Source organism: Vespa mandarinia, chromosome 7 (genome assembly GCF_050613455.1).
Source record: "Vespa mandarinia isolate Hongniang chromosome 7, ASM5061345v1, whole genome shotgun sequence".
In the NCBI taxonomy this organism is placed as follows: Eukaryota; Metazoa; Arthropoda; class Insecta; order Hymenoptera; family Vespidae; genus Vespa; species Vespa mandarinia.
Window position 1 is genome coordinate 3,901,514 of NC_140816.1, and position 14,801 is coordinate 3,916,314.

The 14,801-nt window shown below is 26.6% G+C and overlaps 1 protein-coding gene across 1 annotated transcript; it reads right to left on the reverse strand.

The window, feature by feature from the left end:
- Positions 1-87: 87 nt before the first annotated feature.
- LOC118440690 (uncharacterized) lies at positions 88-14,383 on the reverse strand. Its single transcript, XM_035864073.2, has 7 exons — positions 2,643-14,383; positions 2,245-2,451; positions 2,029-2,148; positions 1,676-1,933; positions 1,465-1,581; positions 1,303-1,374; positions 88-1,170 (listed from the first exon to the last, which is right to left on the reverse strand). Exons 1-7 carry the CDS (start codon positions 13,692-13,694, stop codon positions 1,087-1,089), a joined length of 11,910 nt encoding a protein of 3,969 aa, XP_035719966.2. The 5' UTR covers positions 13,695-14,383; the 3' UTR covers positions 88-1,086.
- Between the last annotated feature and the right edge of the window lie 418 nt (positions 14,384-14,801).

The window sequence follows — 14,801 nt, forward strand, 5'->3', positions numbered from 1 at the left end:
TTTCTTACAATATCCTTAATAAAAAATTTGCTTAATCAAATTAAATAAACAATATATTTAATCAAACATAATCATTTACTTAACCAAACGAAACGAAATGACATGTGTTTAACATATAAAATAGTTTTTTTATAATTTTGAAAAAGTCATATGCTTTAAAAAAATATAAATTAAAAAATATAAAGCTTTTTAATTACTAACAATAGGAAATAATATTTTAATACATTTTTCTAGCAATGTTAGTTACAGACAAGTCATGTAGTGAGATAAAAATTGCTGTCTGTGAATATTAATATCAAATCTAATATTACAATATTTAATATATGAAAGCTACTTATTATACTAGTAATTACATGATTCGAATTACATTTTCGAATTTATATCGTCAAAATATATAATAAATCAAAATAAAATTATTTACAAAATGCTATTAATCCTCAAATGGAGTCTAAATAAAATAAAATGATTTTCTTACGAATATATCTAATGTATTATAGATATATTCCACATATATGTGTGTGTTTGTGTGTGAAAATATAAACATAATTTTTTGAAATTTTTTGAATTTTTAAGAAGTATTCATATAAAAAAATAAAATAACAAAAATTGCCTTGTTTTGAGAAAACAAGAATTTCCTAATGTGCACAAGGCACTTGAGGTTTATTTTCCATATATTAACTTACTATAATTTAGTTAGTTATTATTATGTCAATATCAGTAATCATTGTATATCAATATACGTCAATTAAATATAAGAATTTCTTGTTTTCTTAATACTTTTAAAGAATAGAGATTTGTTTAATTTCTTATGAATTGACTAATCTTATACTATATCTATAGTACATATAATTTAATTTCTGTACAAATTTATTTATAAATATACTTATGTGCAATTAGTGTGTACACTATTTATCTACGAACATTAATTTATAATTTTAAATATACACATATGTGTATATGACTTAACTTATAATTAAGTTCTGTACATAGGCTCAAAGAAGTAGATTATAGACCAAACTATCAATACTCTTGGAGGTATTTGTGTATCCTCAATATAAGACTAGATTTATGTATATAACTCAGTTGTTATGTCATTTCACGAGATACCACTTGTACTTGTTTTGGTATTTGCCATGTATGCAGGCGTTTGTCTTTACTACCAGCTATGATCTACAATAAATAAATTCTCATATTTTTATACATCTTTATGTAAAAACTATAGCTGTACAAGTAATATATACAAAAAATAAATAATTTTATTATTTATAAAATATTAATATTATCTTCACAACTTTTAAGTACCTTATTGTCAACAACTTCCATACTCAGTAACATATTTCCTGGTCCAGGTATACTACAAATTAGTTTATGATCCTATAAAAAGAAATAATCAAGCAATTTATATACACTACATATTTTGTATATAACTGTAAATAAATATAATTTTTAAATAAGATTTCTTACCTGAATATCAAAAACATAAATATTTCCATCATAACAGCCAGCAAATAAAAGCTTATGATAAAGGCGCATGCAAACGATACCTACACCTGCATCATATTGTACTCTTTGCTCTCCGTTCTATAAGAAAAATAAATATAACAATTTCATTAAAAATAAATGTAACAATTTCATAATAATATATTGTGTACAGTTACAAATTTGATATACTAACAGTGAAATCAAAAACAAGTATCGAAGTGCTACTTGTACCACAATAAATCAAGTTATTATTTCGCATCAAACTGTAAACGGTGTGATTCTTCTGTCCACAAATTGTCCGCAGAAATAATCCATTTTGTGCATCTCGTATTGTTATTGGTTGATTACGAGATGCTACAATAAGAACTCTTCGCGGACCTTCATTTGTAGCTTTTAAAGCAAGTACAGATTTGTCAGAAAATTGTATGCTATCACCTTTGATAATACCAAACTATAATACAAAAACTTAACATTATTATAATATTACAATACAATAGATATTTACATTTATCAAATTAAAATTAAAAAATACATCTTCATACAAACCTTTATATGAAAACGAGAAACATGTCCTGATTTAGTACCAATGAATATTATACCCCAAGCTTGATCCATACACTGAACAGGACTTCCAACATTTGCAACATTATTAATTGGTACACCAGTCTAAAGTAAAAAAAAACAAAATATATATATATATATAATTAATCTAATTATATATAATATAATAACTGAAGAATAATTGATCATAATTATATTTACTTTTATATTGTAACATCGCAAAGTTCCATCCAAAGAACCTGAATATACCAAGTTCTTTGGATGATCAACACCACTGGATTTGTGGATATACAAACATGTAACTGCTGATCTGTGACCTTTATAAATATTTAATATTCCATTAGATGTTTGACTGTATCTATATATTGAGCCATCTTCACTAGCTGCTAGAAATGTATTACCAAATACCTAAAATATACAATATTTATAATATTTTTGTTATTCTTAGAATATATATCAGAATATATAATTTAATAATATTATTTTCTTCAATAAAGTCTTCTATGGCTTTTCATTACACACAAATTGTTAAAAGTTCACATTTTTGAAGAATTATCTAAAAAATGAAAAGAATAAAAACATTTAATTTGTATTTTTACCTGGATATCTAATATAGGCCCTTTATGAACTGTATATTGTCTTTTCAATGGCTGTTCGCCTTCTGTAATTGCATCTGATAATGGTATTTCCTCATCATGATGATGATCTATGATATATTGATCTTTTTTTCTTTCCTCTACAATTTCAATGTCTAGTTTTTCATTTTGTGGTAACATCTTCATAATTGAAGGAACAGTTTTTACTGATGTTACTGATATGACTTTGTTATTGGATTCTGAGGATAAATGTTCATCATTAAGTAGTGGATTTACTTTATGATGAGATTTTAATTCTTTTTTATTATCCAAAATATTGTGTGTTTTTATTTGCTTCTGACACAAATTCGAAATTTGTTCTTGCACATTGTCAGATATATTTTTAATTTTTTTTATATCTTTTGATTTATTTGTTTCTATAATCGAAGAATTTGTTTTAGATGATGTAGCAAAATGTGTAGAATTTATTGTAGCTTCTGTTGCAGTAGATTTATAGGTAGTTATATGAGATTTAACAGAATCCATATGAAATTTTTCTACAACATGTTGATATATATTTGATTTAAATACATCAACCAATCTTACTTTGCAATTCATCATTTCTGATTGATTATGTATTTTTCTTTTAATTGCGATATCTCGTATTTTAGGTGTTAATGCTTGAGAATCAACATTAGATGAAAACCGTTCAATTACGTTTTCTTTTAATATGAATGACTGATAGTTGATGGATGATTCATCTTCTATAGGGTTAGTGTATTTTTTATCCTTACTACTTTGTAATTTTTGACAATTACGATTTCGTTTCGTATTAGATAATGTATTTTCAAGTTCTTGATTCATTGGAGATATATCTTTAGAATTACATAGAATTTTAGGTGAATCTTTTCCTCCATTTAAATTAGTATTATCATGTTCTATATGTTTTACATTATCCTCTGTAGACTTTGAATTCCTTCGTACCGAAACATTTTTATTACTGATTTTACATTTTGATGTTTTTTTATCTTGAATATTACTAATTTGAAACATATTAGAAATAATTTCATCTGCTTCATATACAATTTTTGGTATTTTTATTCCTTTATCTTCTAACAAACAAGTGCTTTGTTTAATATTTTCTTCTGTTTTATTACTATATTTAAGTTTCTCAGATATTGACATATTAATATCCTGATTTACTAAAGAACTTTCCTTTTTATCAGATTCTTTTAAATTCCTCTCTGTCGCTTCTACAGAATTGTTTATACTTTCGAATATTAAATTTTTTTTTAATGTATGATTATTTTGATTCTTATTCAATTTTTCATTTGAAATATTTAATTGATTAGCTTCTGTAAGAACAGATACATTAGAAATATGATTCGTAGTAAATGTTTCATCAACCAAAGAAATTTTCTGTTGATTAATATTATCATAATTTGACTTATCCACTATAGCAGACTTTACTTCTGGATTACTATAAGAAACTGCAATAGATTGTGCTTCAGTGTCTTTAATTGCATTCTCTTCTTTTTCTGTTTGTTTCAACTTTTGCTGAATTACATTCTTTCCTGTAATAATTGATGAATGTTTAATAGAATTTTGCTCATGATCACAACTTAGCAACGCGAAAGTAGGTTCTGTTTCATTTAATTTCTGTAAAGATTTACTTGATGATGTAATCAAATTTTCATTCCCATTCTCTTTACTTTTTTCCACGTACAAATCTTCTACTCTATCTTCTGCAACAGCATTTATTACCTCTATTGCATGTTCCCAAATTTTTTCAGATTCAAATGAATTTTCATAGTTATCAATACTAGAATTTTCTCTCTTGTCATCCAATGAATCGAGTAGATCTCGTTTTTGTTGTAGTTTTTTAATATACAATGTATTCAAGGGAATTTCTTCTTCTTCAGGTGTTAAATAATTTACACTTTTCAAAAATTTATTCAGTTCCTTTTTTTTCTTTTTACGTGCATTTGCTTTTAATTTTCGAGTTTCAGCCATTTCTCGTTTATATGTTTCCTCTAAAAGAGCAAGACCAGTATTATGTTTCTTGTCTTCTATATCTTCAAATGATGGCGCAAAAGATCCCCAAGTGCTATCATCGGAATATATTAAGGATACTTGTATTGAATTGTTATCTTTAGATGCTTCAAAAGATTGTGATTTTTGCTTTTTTTCCTCATGTGATGTACCTTCTACTTGTTGATTTTCATCACATGATTTTGTGACATTAATTGGTGATATACAAAGATGTTTCTTTTTTTCATAATAAGGTATATTCTCTAATGAAGTACTTTTTATTACATTTTTTGAGGATTCTTTTATAGAATTGCATGTATCCAGATTTTCTTTAAGTTGATTATCAGATAGTACCATATAATCCTCTTGTATTTTATCTTCACCTTTAAATATCGATAACGATTGTGAGCTTTCACTGCATTCTAATAATAATCCATCCTTAGGATTATGAGATGAAATACTTTGTATGTAATTTATACTTTCTTCCCTCAACGAAGATTTTTGTTTATTCCCATCAATATTTCTAATTCTTGGTTCTATTTCATCTTGACTTATTTTGGATAATCCATTGTTTGTATTTGATTTGATTATACAATTTGAATGTTCTACAGAGTTTATTTCTGCATTTTCCATTGTCTGTGATATTAAAGTAGGTGATGTTTGAAGTCTTATTGATACTGTTTTTTCTCTATTCATTTCAGAGCCCAAACTGCTAGTCAATGTAAGTTTATTTAATAATAAAGAGTCATTTTCCAGCATCTGATATAAAGTCATTTTTTCTGTCATCAATTTATGGATTTCCAAATCTATTTCTATCATTCTAGCCATTATTTCTTCTTTTATATTAGTATTTGTAACATGTACAGTATTACTTTTATGTTTCATTTCACGTTTCATTTGCAGATTACTTATTTTTTCTTGCTTTTGTGTTTTTATGGAAGGAGTTATATCTAAATCCTTATCAACAGTATTTTTGTTAACATTGTTTTGTATTGTATCTATTATTGATTTATTTGTTTCTCTTGTTCTTTCTAATTCAACAGTAGGATTATGTTTTTTGTTACTATTTACTAATTCTTTAATAAAATTAGTATAATTAGATGGGATCAAAATTTCATCATGTATTATATTATTCAAAACAGTCTGAGATAATATATTTATATTTGGGCATTCATGCGTATCTTTACCATCAGATATACATGCGACCTGCACATCTTGAGAACATTTATTTTGTTCTGAATCAATAATCGCCATATTTTCTTTCTGAGATATCTGATCAATTACAAAATGATCTATGTTTTGATCATCATACACATGTACTGTTGAATCAGAATTTTCTAATTTTACAGTTTCTTTAATAGGATCCATAATAGCAAAAATATTTTTAGATTCTTTCAAAGCAGCTTTTATTGGAATTTGTAATTTCTTGGATGTTCCCTTTGTAGGCGATTTCCAAAGTTCTTTTTTAGATACAAGTAAATTAGAATTAATATTAGTATAAGCATCATTATTTGACTGTGAATTATTATCATTTGTGCTTTCTTCTTCACATGAGTCTATATTAGTAACAGAATGCGCTATATTTTGGTTTGACATATCTGCACTGTTATTTTCAATTGCATTACTATCTATTAGTGATGCTAAAGATGAATCAGTGTCAGTATTGATTATATTGTTCAGAGTACCATTTGATATATCACTGAATGAAGAAACTATTGTATTATTTACATCTGACAGATTTATATCCGATATAGATACAAAATCTAAAATGTCTTTTTTACTTGATCGTTTTTTCTTAGCTGAAGAATCTTTTACAATACCAATATCTGACTTTTCCATTTCTGCATTATCTTCACATTTATTTAACTCAACAAATATTTCACCTTGTCTATTGGATACATTTTGAGTATTTGTTTCAACATTTACTGATTGTATAGATTTATTATTTTCGACAGAGTATTCAGACTGATCGAAGATATTTGTATCTTTATCTTTCTCATTCTTCGTAAAATTTTTGGTACATTTATGTAAATATCTTTTACTGGTCATTTCTTTCTTTTTATCTTTATTGTCTAATAAATTAAAATTGTTGTTTAGGAAAACTGTCGCACTATCATTCATTTTGGAATTTTTTTCATAAAATAATGTCCCTTCATTTTTATTTAATTGTTCAACTACATTTAAAGAATTATTGTTAATATTATTATCATACGCCAAAGTGTCTTGATTATTTAAATGATCGAATTTATCATTACAAAATGATTGCACTTGTTTATTTTCATCATCTATAATGTTATCTTTCCTAACAGTAGCTGTATTTTTTTCCTCTAAATCTAATATATATTGACAACTATTGGATTCAACAGAATCTGCAACAAATCCTTTAAATGGACTACCTATACTTTCAGGTGAGTTTATTTTATTTCTTATTAAGTATTGATTATCAATCATTTCATCATACGTGTTTAACGTAGAATTTATTATATTTTCTCCAATTTCGAGATTGTCTGGATTCTTTAATAACTTTTGGTCAGCTTGATTTATGATTGTAGTATCTACTTTCAAATTTCTATCTTGTTCACTCTGAGAAATTACATTTTTATTAATAACACTTGTACAATCCATTGATATTTTCATATTCTTTTGCGATTCATCTTGCATAAGGCATTCATTGATCAAACCCAACTGAATATCAGTAGATTCTACACAATCAGAAGCATTGTTAGATTGAATTTTAGATTCTATGCATTTATTTTTTTGCAATGTATTTTTTCCTAAATTTTCTATATTTTCATTACATGATGATAAATTCCGAAGTTTTATGTTTTCTTGGGACTGTTTCTCACATTTCTTTTTTTGTGAGATAGATTCCTCAGTAGTTGAAAAGTTTTCTTGTTCTGCGGATATTTCGTTAGAAGAAGATTTGGCTCTTCTTCTAGATTTTAAGTGATTTTGATCACATTTGATAATAGATGGATTATGATCTTTGTTTGTGTTTTTAGTTTGAAAATCTTTGTTTGTGTTTTTAGTTTGAAAATCTTTGTTTGTGTTTTTAGTTTGAAGATCTTTGTTTATGTTTTTAGTTTGGAGATCTTTGTTTGTATTTTTAGTTTGGAGATCTTTGTTTGTGTTTTTAGTTTGGAGATCTTTGTTTATGTTTTTAGTTTGGAGATTTTTGTTTGTGTTTTTAGTACTGGAATTTCCTATAGATTTTGTTTTAATAGGTTTCGTTTTAATATTTGTAATTTTTGATGTTTCCATACATTTTTTTTTGTCTATAGTCACTATTAATGATTCCGCATTATTTACATCATTAACAATTCTTTCACTCTTCTCGCTTGATGTTTCTTTCAATTCATTTTTCGATAATATAATATCATTAGCAGAAATTTTCTCATTTTTAACAAATTTTTTTTCTATTACAGATTCTGTATTTGCTGGTAATAATACATGATCAGTAATAGATTGTACATGTTCATGTTTATCAACCTGAACATCCATTTGATTCTTTTCAACTTTATTTTCTAATGAGTTTAGAATATCAGAAGTATTATCTACTTTTTCCTGATTAGCATTTGATATTTCTTTTGCTTCTTTTATTTTTGTTTTCATTTCAGTTTTCTTTTTTACCTTTTCTATCTTTTCCTTTTTTAATTTTAATTCCTTACTTCCTTCTGATTTAATATTTTTAAATTTGCTGGAATCTGAAGATATTCTATCTGTTTGTGTAATAGAATGTTTATCTTTCAAATTTGCATGAGACATAGTTTGCAACAAAATGTAATTATCTGGGTTTTGTTTTTCATTTATCATAGACTTTGACAAATTATCATTTAATATGTCATTGTTTATTTCATGTTTATTACTTACCACTGATTTTTCCTCGTTTATTTTCTGTTCATTTTCCATTTTTCGTTGTAATGCACGTGCTTTGTATGCCTTTATGTCTATTTTTTTAGATATTGCTTTATTATCCATTAACCTTTCTGTATTTGATTCTTTAACTTCAGTAGTAACTGACAATACTTCTTTCCCTAAATGGCAAATTTTTTCTTTATGACATTGTTCCTTTATAGTGGGTGTATTAGTTAAGTTCTTGATTGTATTATCATTATTATTAAGACCAGTATGCTCTGTTTCTGTAATATTTATTAATTTATTATTTAAACATTCTGAGTCTTCATTTGTTTCAGATGTATTTTCAATTATTTTTTGTTTATCTAGATTATTTAATATAGGCATCTTAATTTGTTCATGACATTTTGCATTTAGAACTATTTCAGCAGTGTTTTTCATAAATTCTGTTTCTTCTATGCACTTTGATGCTTTTGGAATTAATTTTAATTCTGCTTTTGTTTTTAGTTGTACTATTGTAGGGATTAGTGTAATTCTATTACTCTCTTGTATTGTACATTTGTCTTTATTTTCCAAAATTACTTCCTTATCTATTAATGTCTTTGTAGTTTCCTGCTTTTTAAAACATGTATTATTCACCATCTGTATATCAAGTCCAATACTTTTTTCTAAGGCAGTATTAGATTCTTCTTTAACATTTGTTTCTTTTTTAATTTCTATTTCTGTAAGTAAGTTAGATCTATCATTTTGATCATTATCAGAATTAGAATTGCTTTCAAATATTTTCCTTTTCTTTTTCTTTCTTTCTTTCTTATATTTTAATTTTTTTTCTTTCCTTCTTTTATTTCTTTTATGATATTTTCGTTTCCTACCTTCTTCATTCCATTTACGCTGTATCTCAGCTGTTACTTCATCCCTTATTGTTTCATTTAATGATTTATTTTTAGCTATCTTTTCCTTTTCTTTAATTACTTTAAGGAGCTTAGTTACATCAGACGGTGTTCTATTATCACTACTTGTGCTAGTATCATCTGTCTCACTTTGACTTGAACTGCTTATATTACAATCCTTTTCTACATTATCCTTTCTAGATACCCTTTTGGACAAAGCAGTTTTATGACTTAAAGAATTTTTATTTGTTTTAAATGAATGTGAAGATTGATACTTTCTTGAATTGAAAGTTCTATTATACTTTGTATTTTTTAAATTTGTATTGTAGCTATATTTACTTATTTGTGTTTTACAAGGATTTGATGATAAACTTCTCATTTGTTTTCCATATTTTGCTTCCCATTCTTCCTTTGTAAGGTTTCTAAAAGCATCTGGACCTTCTCGTTCTTTTCTAGTCCACCTATTATACCTTTCAGACTTAGAAATATATTCATTCCCTGAACTACATTCATGTTGTTTACTTGAATTGAAAATCTTGTGTTTAGAACTAAATGATGTAATATTTACAGACATAGTTTCAGTGGGTATAGAGGTTTTTGCTATTTCACATGTTTTATTTGCTTTTACTGTAGATTTTGATTTTTCATCTAAATCTGCTGATTTTAATTCTCCTGTTTCTTTTACAGTAACAGTTGAAAGTATATCATCTAAATCAGTTACATTAAACAATGAATGTTGTTTTTTTTTCTCAACATTTTTTGGTGTAATATCTTTTTCTGTTACATGTACATTACTGGTAAAATGATCAATTTGTACATCATTAGTTTCAAGTGGTGTCTTAGAAAATATTTCACTGGAATCTAATATTATATTTTCACTGATCTTAACAGAATTTGCAATTGAAGCTATATTATTATCATTAATATTTGACTCTGCAATGATAGAATCTGTAATTCTACTATCATCATCTTTTAATTGATTATTGTATTCTGTGTGTGTCTTGTTATTTATCTGTTCAAAATTAATATCCTCTGAAATGATGTTATTTAATATTTCTTCTTCATTAGAAAATATATACGAATTACTGTTCTGACCTTCATCATTAGAGTAATTAAAAATACTTTCATTCGATTCTAATGGTATGGCATCAAGTTGTAATACTTCACTTAAATGATGAATAAAATCTGTAGGTAAATTGGTGATATCAACGATAGCTGTTGGATCTAACATTGCATTTAACTGATTCATGAATTCTTCTCTATCATAACTTTTTATTTTTTCGTCTTCAGTATTTCGCATCTTTAATGATAATGATGATCTTTTTTCTTTAACAAGATGTTTCATAGCAATATCAAATTTTCGAAGACTAGAATTGTTAATCATGTTACGAATATCATTTTTACTCATTTTCAAGAAACGACTGATAATTCTATTTTTCCATGAAGATTCAGATGGAGGAGATTCTACTTTCTTTCTTCTTTTTATAACATCTTGAGGTCTTTGTGTGATAGAATTATCAGAAGTTATAAAAATTGGAGACTCTAAATTAGACTTTTGTGATTCATCAATAAGACTGTTAATTGTATCAATGTCTTTTACTTCTATATTACATTTTGTGGTTCTATCTTGATTATTTCTAATCATTTGATTAGTACATTCTTCAATCTTTTGATTGGAACATTCTTTTACATGCATGTTTAATGGAGATAGACAGGAAATATACTGTTCTTCCTCACCATCTTCAATGTTTTGATGCCATTTTCCTTGTTTATTTATTTTGTTTAATTTAGAATTTAAATGAAACATGACTTTTGGTCGAGTCTGTTTATTTACAAGAGCATTTTCTTCAAGATCAGAATTTTGATTTAATTGTTTTTCAAGTTCAAAGTTAGGTGATTCATGAGATTCGGTTATAATTCGTTCTTTTAAAGTTATTTTAGTAAATTTATTGCAATGTTGATCCAGCTGCTCCTCCTTCTCCTTATTAATATTTTGATGTATTTGTGTAGAGGATGACGATACATCACTAATATCTTTTTGTTCTACAGATGTATTTACTAGGTGAATTTCAGTACATAGGCTTTGCTCAGATTCAGTATTAATATTTACATCATCTGTTATATTCATAGTTCGTTTTGCAAATTGCATTGCTTCTTGCATCTCTTGAAGTTCATTCTTACTTTTAACAGTATTATCTTGATTGGAAATCGGAGCAAGATCTAATGTTTTGTTATAAAGCAATCCTTGATGTTTAACTTTGTTTATTGTTGCGGATGATGGTACTTCATAAGGTGTCATTTGTAAAGGTGCTGTATGAGTTAATATCGGTGAAAAGTTAATTGAAGCAGTTGATAAAATACTTGAAGATGATGGTATATTTATTTGTGATAATGTAGAAAAAGTTGTTGTTTGTGCTAATGAAGTACTTGGTGGTGTAGTAAAATTTACAGAGCAATATAAGTCTGTAGGAGTTACTGAAACTGCACTTGATTGCGAAGAATTAAATTCATGTATTGTTGAATTTGACTGATTTTGTGGTAAAAGATGTTGATTAAATGGCAATGTTCCCTTTTGATTATTAAAATTAGGTGGTGGTTGTTGAGGATTAAAATTTGGTATGTTCACTACTTCCTCCTTGTGTGTATTATAATTCATTGCAAATGACTTCCATGAATCAAAAACTGGCACTGTTTGTAAAATATCTTCTTGGCTTGAAGAAATGTTAACAGATATAGATGATAAAGTATTATGATCTGCACATGATGTAGTAGCCTGTGAAGTATCCTTATTATGCATTAACTTTGACATTGTAGGAAATTGTGATTGAGATCTGCTCAAATCAAATGAAGATAATGCATTATATTGTGAATCTTGATTTAAAGAAGTTATATTTCTTTGCAAATGGAGTGATGATGTATGTAAATCAAATCTTGTTGATTCATTTCGTGATTTATTATACATATAGCTATGTCTTCTATGCGACCATCTCGATTTAAATGGCTTTCTACGGAGTGAATTTACTTGATATTGTGATGGTATCCAATGAGATTTTTGTTTTGCTTTTTTTGATATAGATCTATGCAAAGAATGTTGCATTTCTGTGATTGCATTTGCTTGCTGATATTGTATATCATCAGATGATTTTTGTATATTTTCTAAATTAAACCTACTATCAGAATTTGTATATTCAGACTGATACTGTAATGATGTATTCACACATTGTATATTTAATTCATGATCTTGTACTTGAGTATTATCAGTTTGTAGAACATTTTGAGGTTGTAACATATTTGTTTTTCCTGTACTTCCATGTGAAGAGTATATTAATTCTGTATTACATGCTTCTGAAACACTTGACAAAGTAACAGACATATTATGTGGAGAATTGGTCCCTTCTTGCGATTTTTGACCATTAACTTTTCGTGATTTATTTTCTGTTACAATTATATCGTTAATAATTGTCATAGATTCTACATCATGTAGAATGTTTTCTTCAATATCTATTACATCAACACCTTCAGTACTGCTTTTAACTTCCTTGACATTGTCATGTATAAAATGAAATACATTTCTAACTTCATTAGTACCATCATTTTTATCAGACTTTACATTGTCTGAGTCAATCCTACCTATGTCTTTAAAATCATTAAAAGTAAGATTAAGTTCAGGTTGTTCATGCCTTAATTTAAGCATACCTAAATTAAGTATATTTTTGTCTTTTACATTAGACAATGGTATCGTGGACAAATCATCTTGCCATAAATTAGTAATATCTTCCTTGGTAATGGTAGATAATTTTTCTTTCAACCGAACTGCAGTCTCAGTAATTTTCTGTTGACGTTCTTCCTCGGATCCAAGTAAAGGAGTCTGCTGTAAACATGGCTCATCTTTAACATGTTCTGATTGATCTTCATCATTCTGATTTTGCATGAACACTGTTTTAGGACTTCCAACATTTTTATTATAATCTGTGGAATATGGCACAATGGATGGCCTATTAGAATCTGGAAAATGTAAATTTCCCCTATGAATTGTACCCCTTCCTCTGCCATTGGGACGAAAGTGGGATATACCACGAAAAATAGGACGTTGATATTTTCCTTTGCTCCAAGATAAAAAAGATGAGCCATGATTTGATCTTCCTGACCAATTCTCTGATGTTGGTAATCTGTTATGGGACAAACGGGGATGACTAAAACGCGGGTGAGATAAGCGGGTCCCACGATAAGCACCAATTGGGCCATTTGGATGAATACCCCGTGGTTCAATCCCCCGTCCTCGAAAACCAGATCCACTCATTACACCCCACAGTACAACACTTTGTTATTCTTTGTATATTTACTACACTTTATTATTCTTCGTTTTATAATTCCGTAGATAAAATTAATTAAATACAGATAAAAGAAACAATTTACATTATTCTTCATTTATTTAACGAAGTTTGTATCACTATATTGAATGTGAATCTTCATAAAAACATTTAACTTGTTTATATATAACATCATGATACTTTTTTATGTCAATTATTTAATAATGCCATTTTTCTTTCATAAATAATTTTAAAAGAATCTTAAATATAATAGGACTATGCAAAGACGTATTATATACAATATAATGTTTATATTTGAATTAAAATATTATAGACGTCTTTAAAGAATCCAATTACTGAATGTAATCGATAGAGTTGCATTTTTCTTATTCATCATACAATAACACTAAAATACTCGAATATACTATTTCTGTTGATACATTCGCCATGTTGTTAGTTGAATGTGTCAATCATTATTAATTATTAATTGCAACTTTTATCTTGTAGACCAATATCTTTTATGCTGTTAATAATATTTTCATATATTTTATATCGCAATTAAAAATTCTCTATTCATTATTGTACTTAAATGAAATTGTTTCTTATATATTGTAATTTATATTGAAGCTTGACAAATATTGACATTTCATTTTAGACAAAGATATAATAACACTTGTTGTGCTCTATTCTTATTTTATAATAAGTACTTGTAAATAGAAACAAAACAATCACAATATTCAAAATCTATCACTGTTTTAAAAGGTATATAGGCCATACATATTTGATGTAGTCGCAACTTTAATGCTTGGTCACGTGAGATGAAAACATAGCTGCAGCATTGACTATAAATGTAGAAAGACTTTCAAAAACCTTGATAAAATCGCGCGTTAATTTGAAAACAGCCTTTACTTGTGATAAATGAAATTGTATTTTATAATAAAATATAATAATAATTCAAGTCAAATAAAATTAATAACAGTTGTATAATATATATTTAAATACATCTAAAATCTATATATATATAATTGTATTTATATATTATCTATAAACAAATAAAATTTGACATAATCTTCAAGTATACAGTTATACCTTAAATT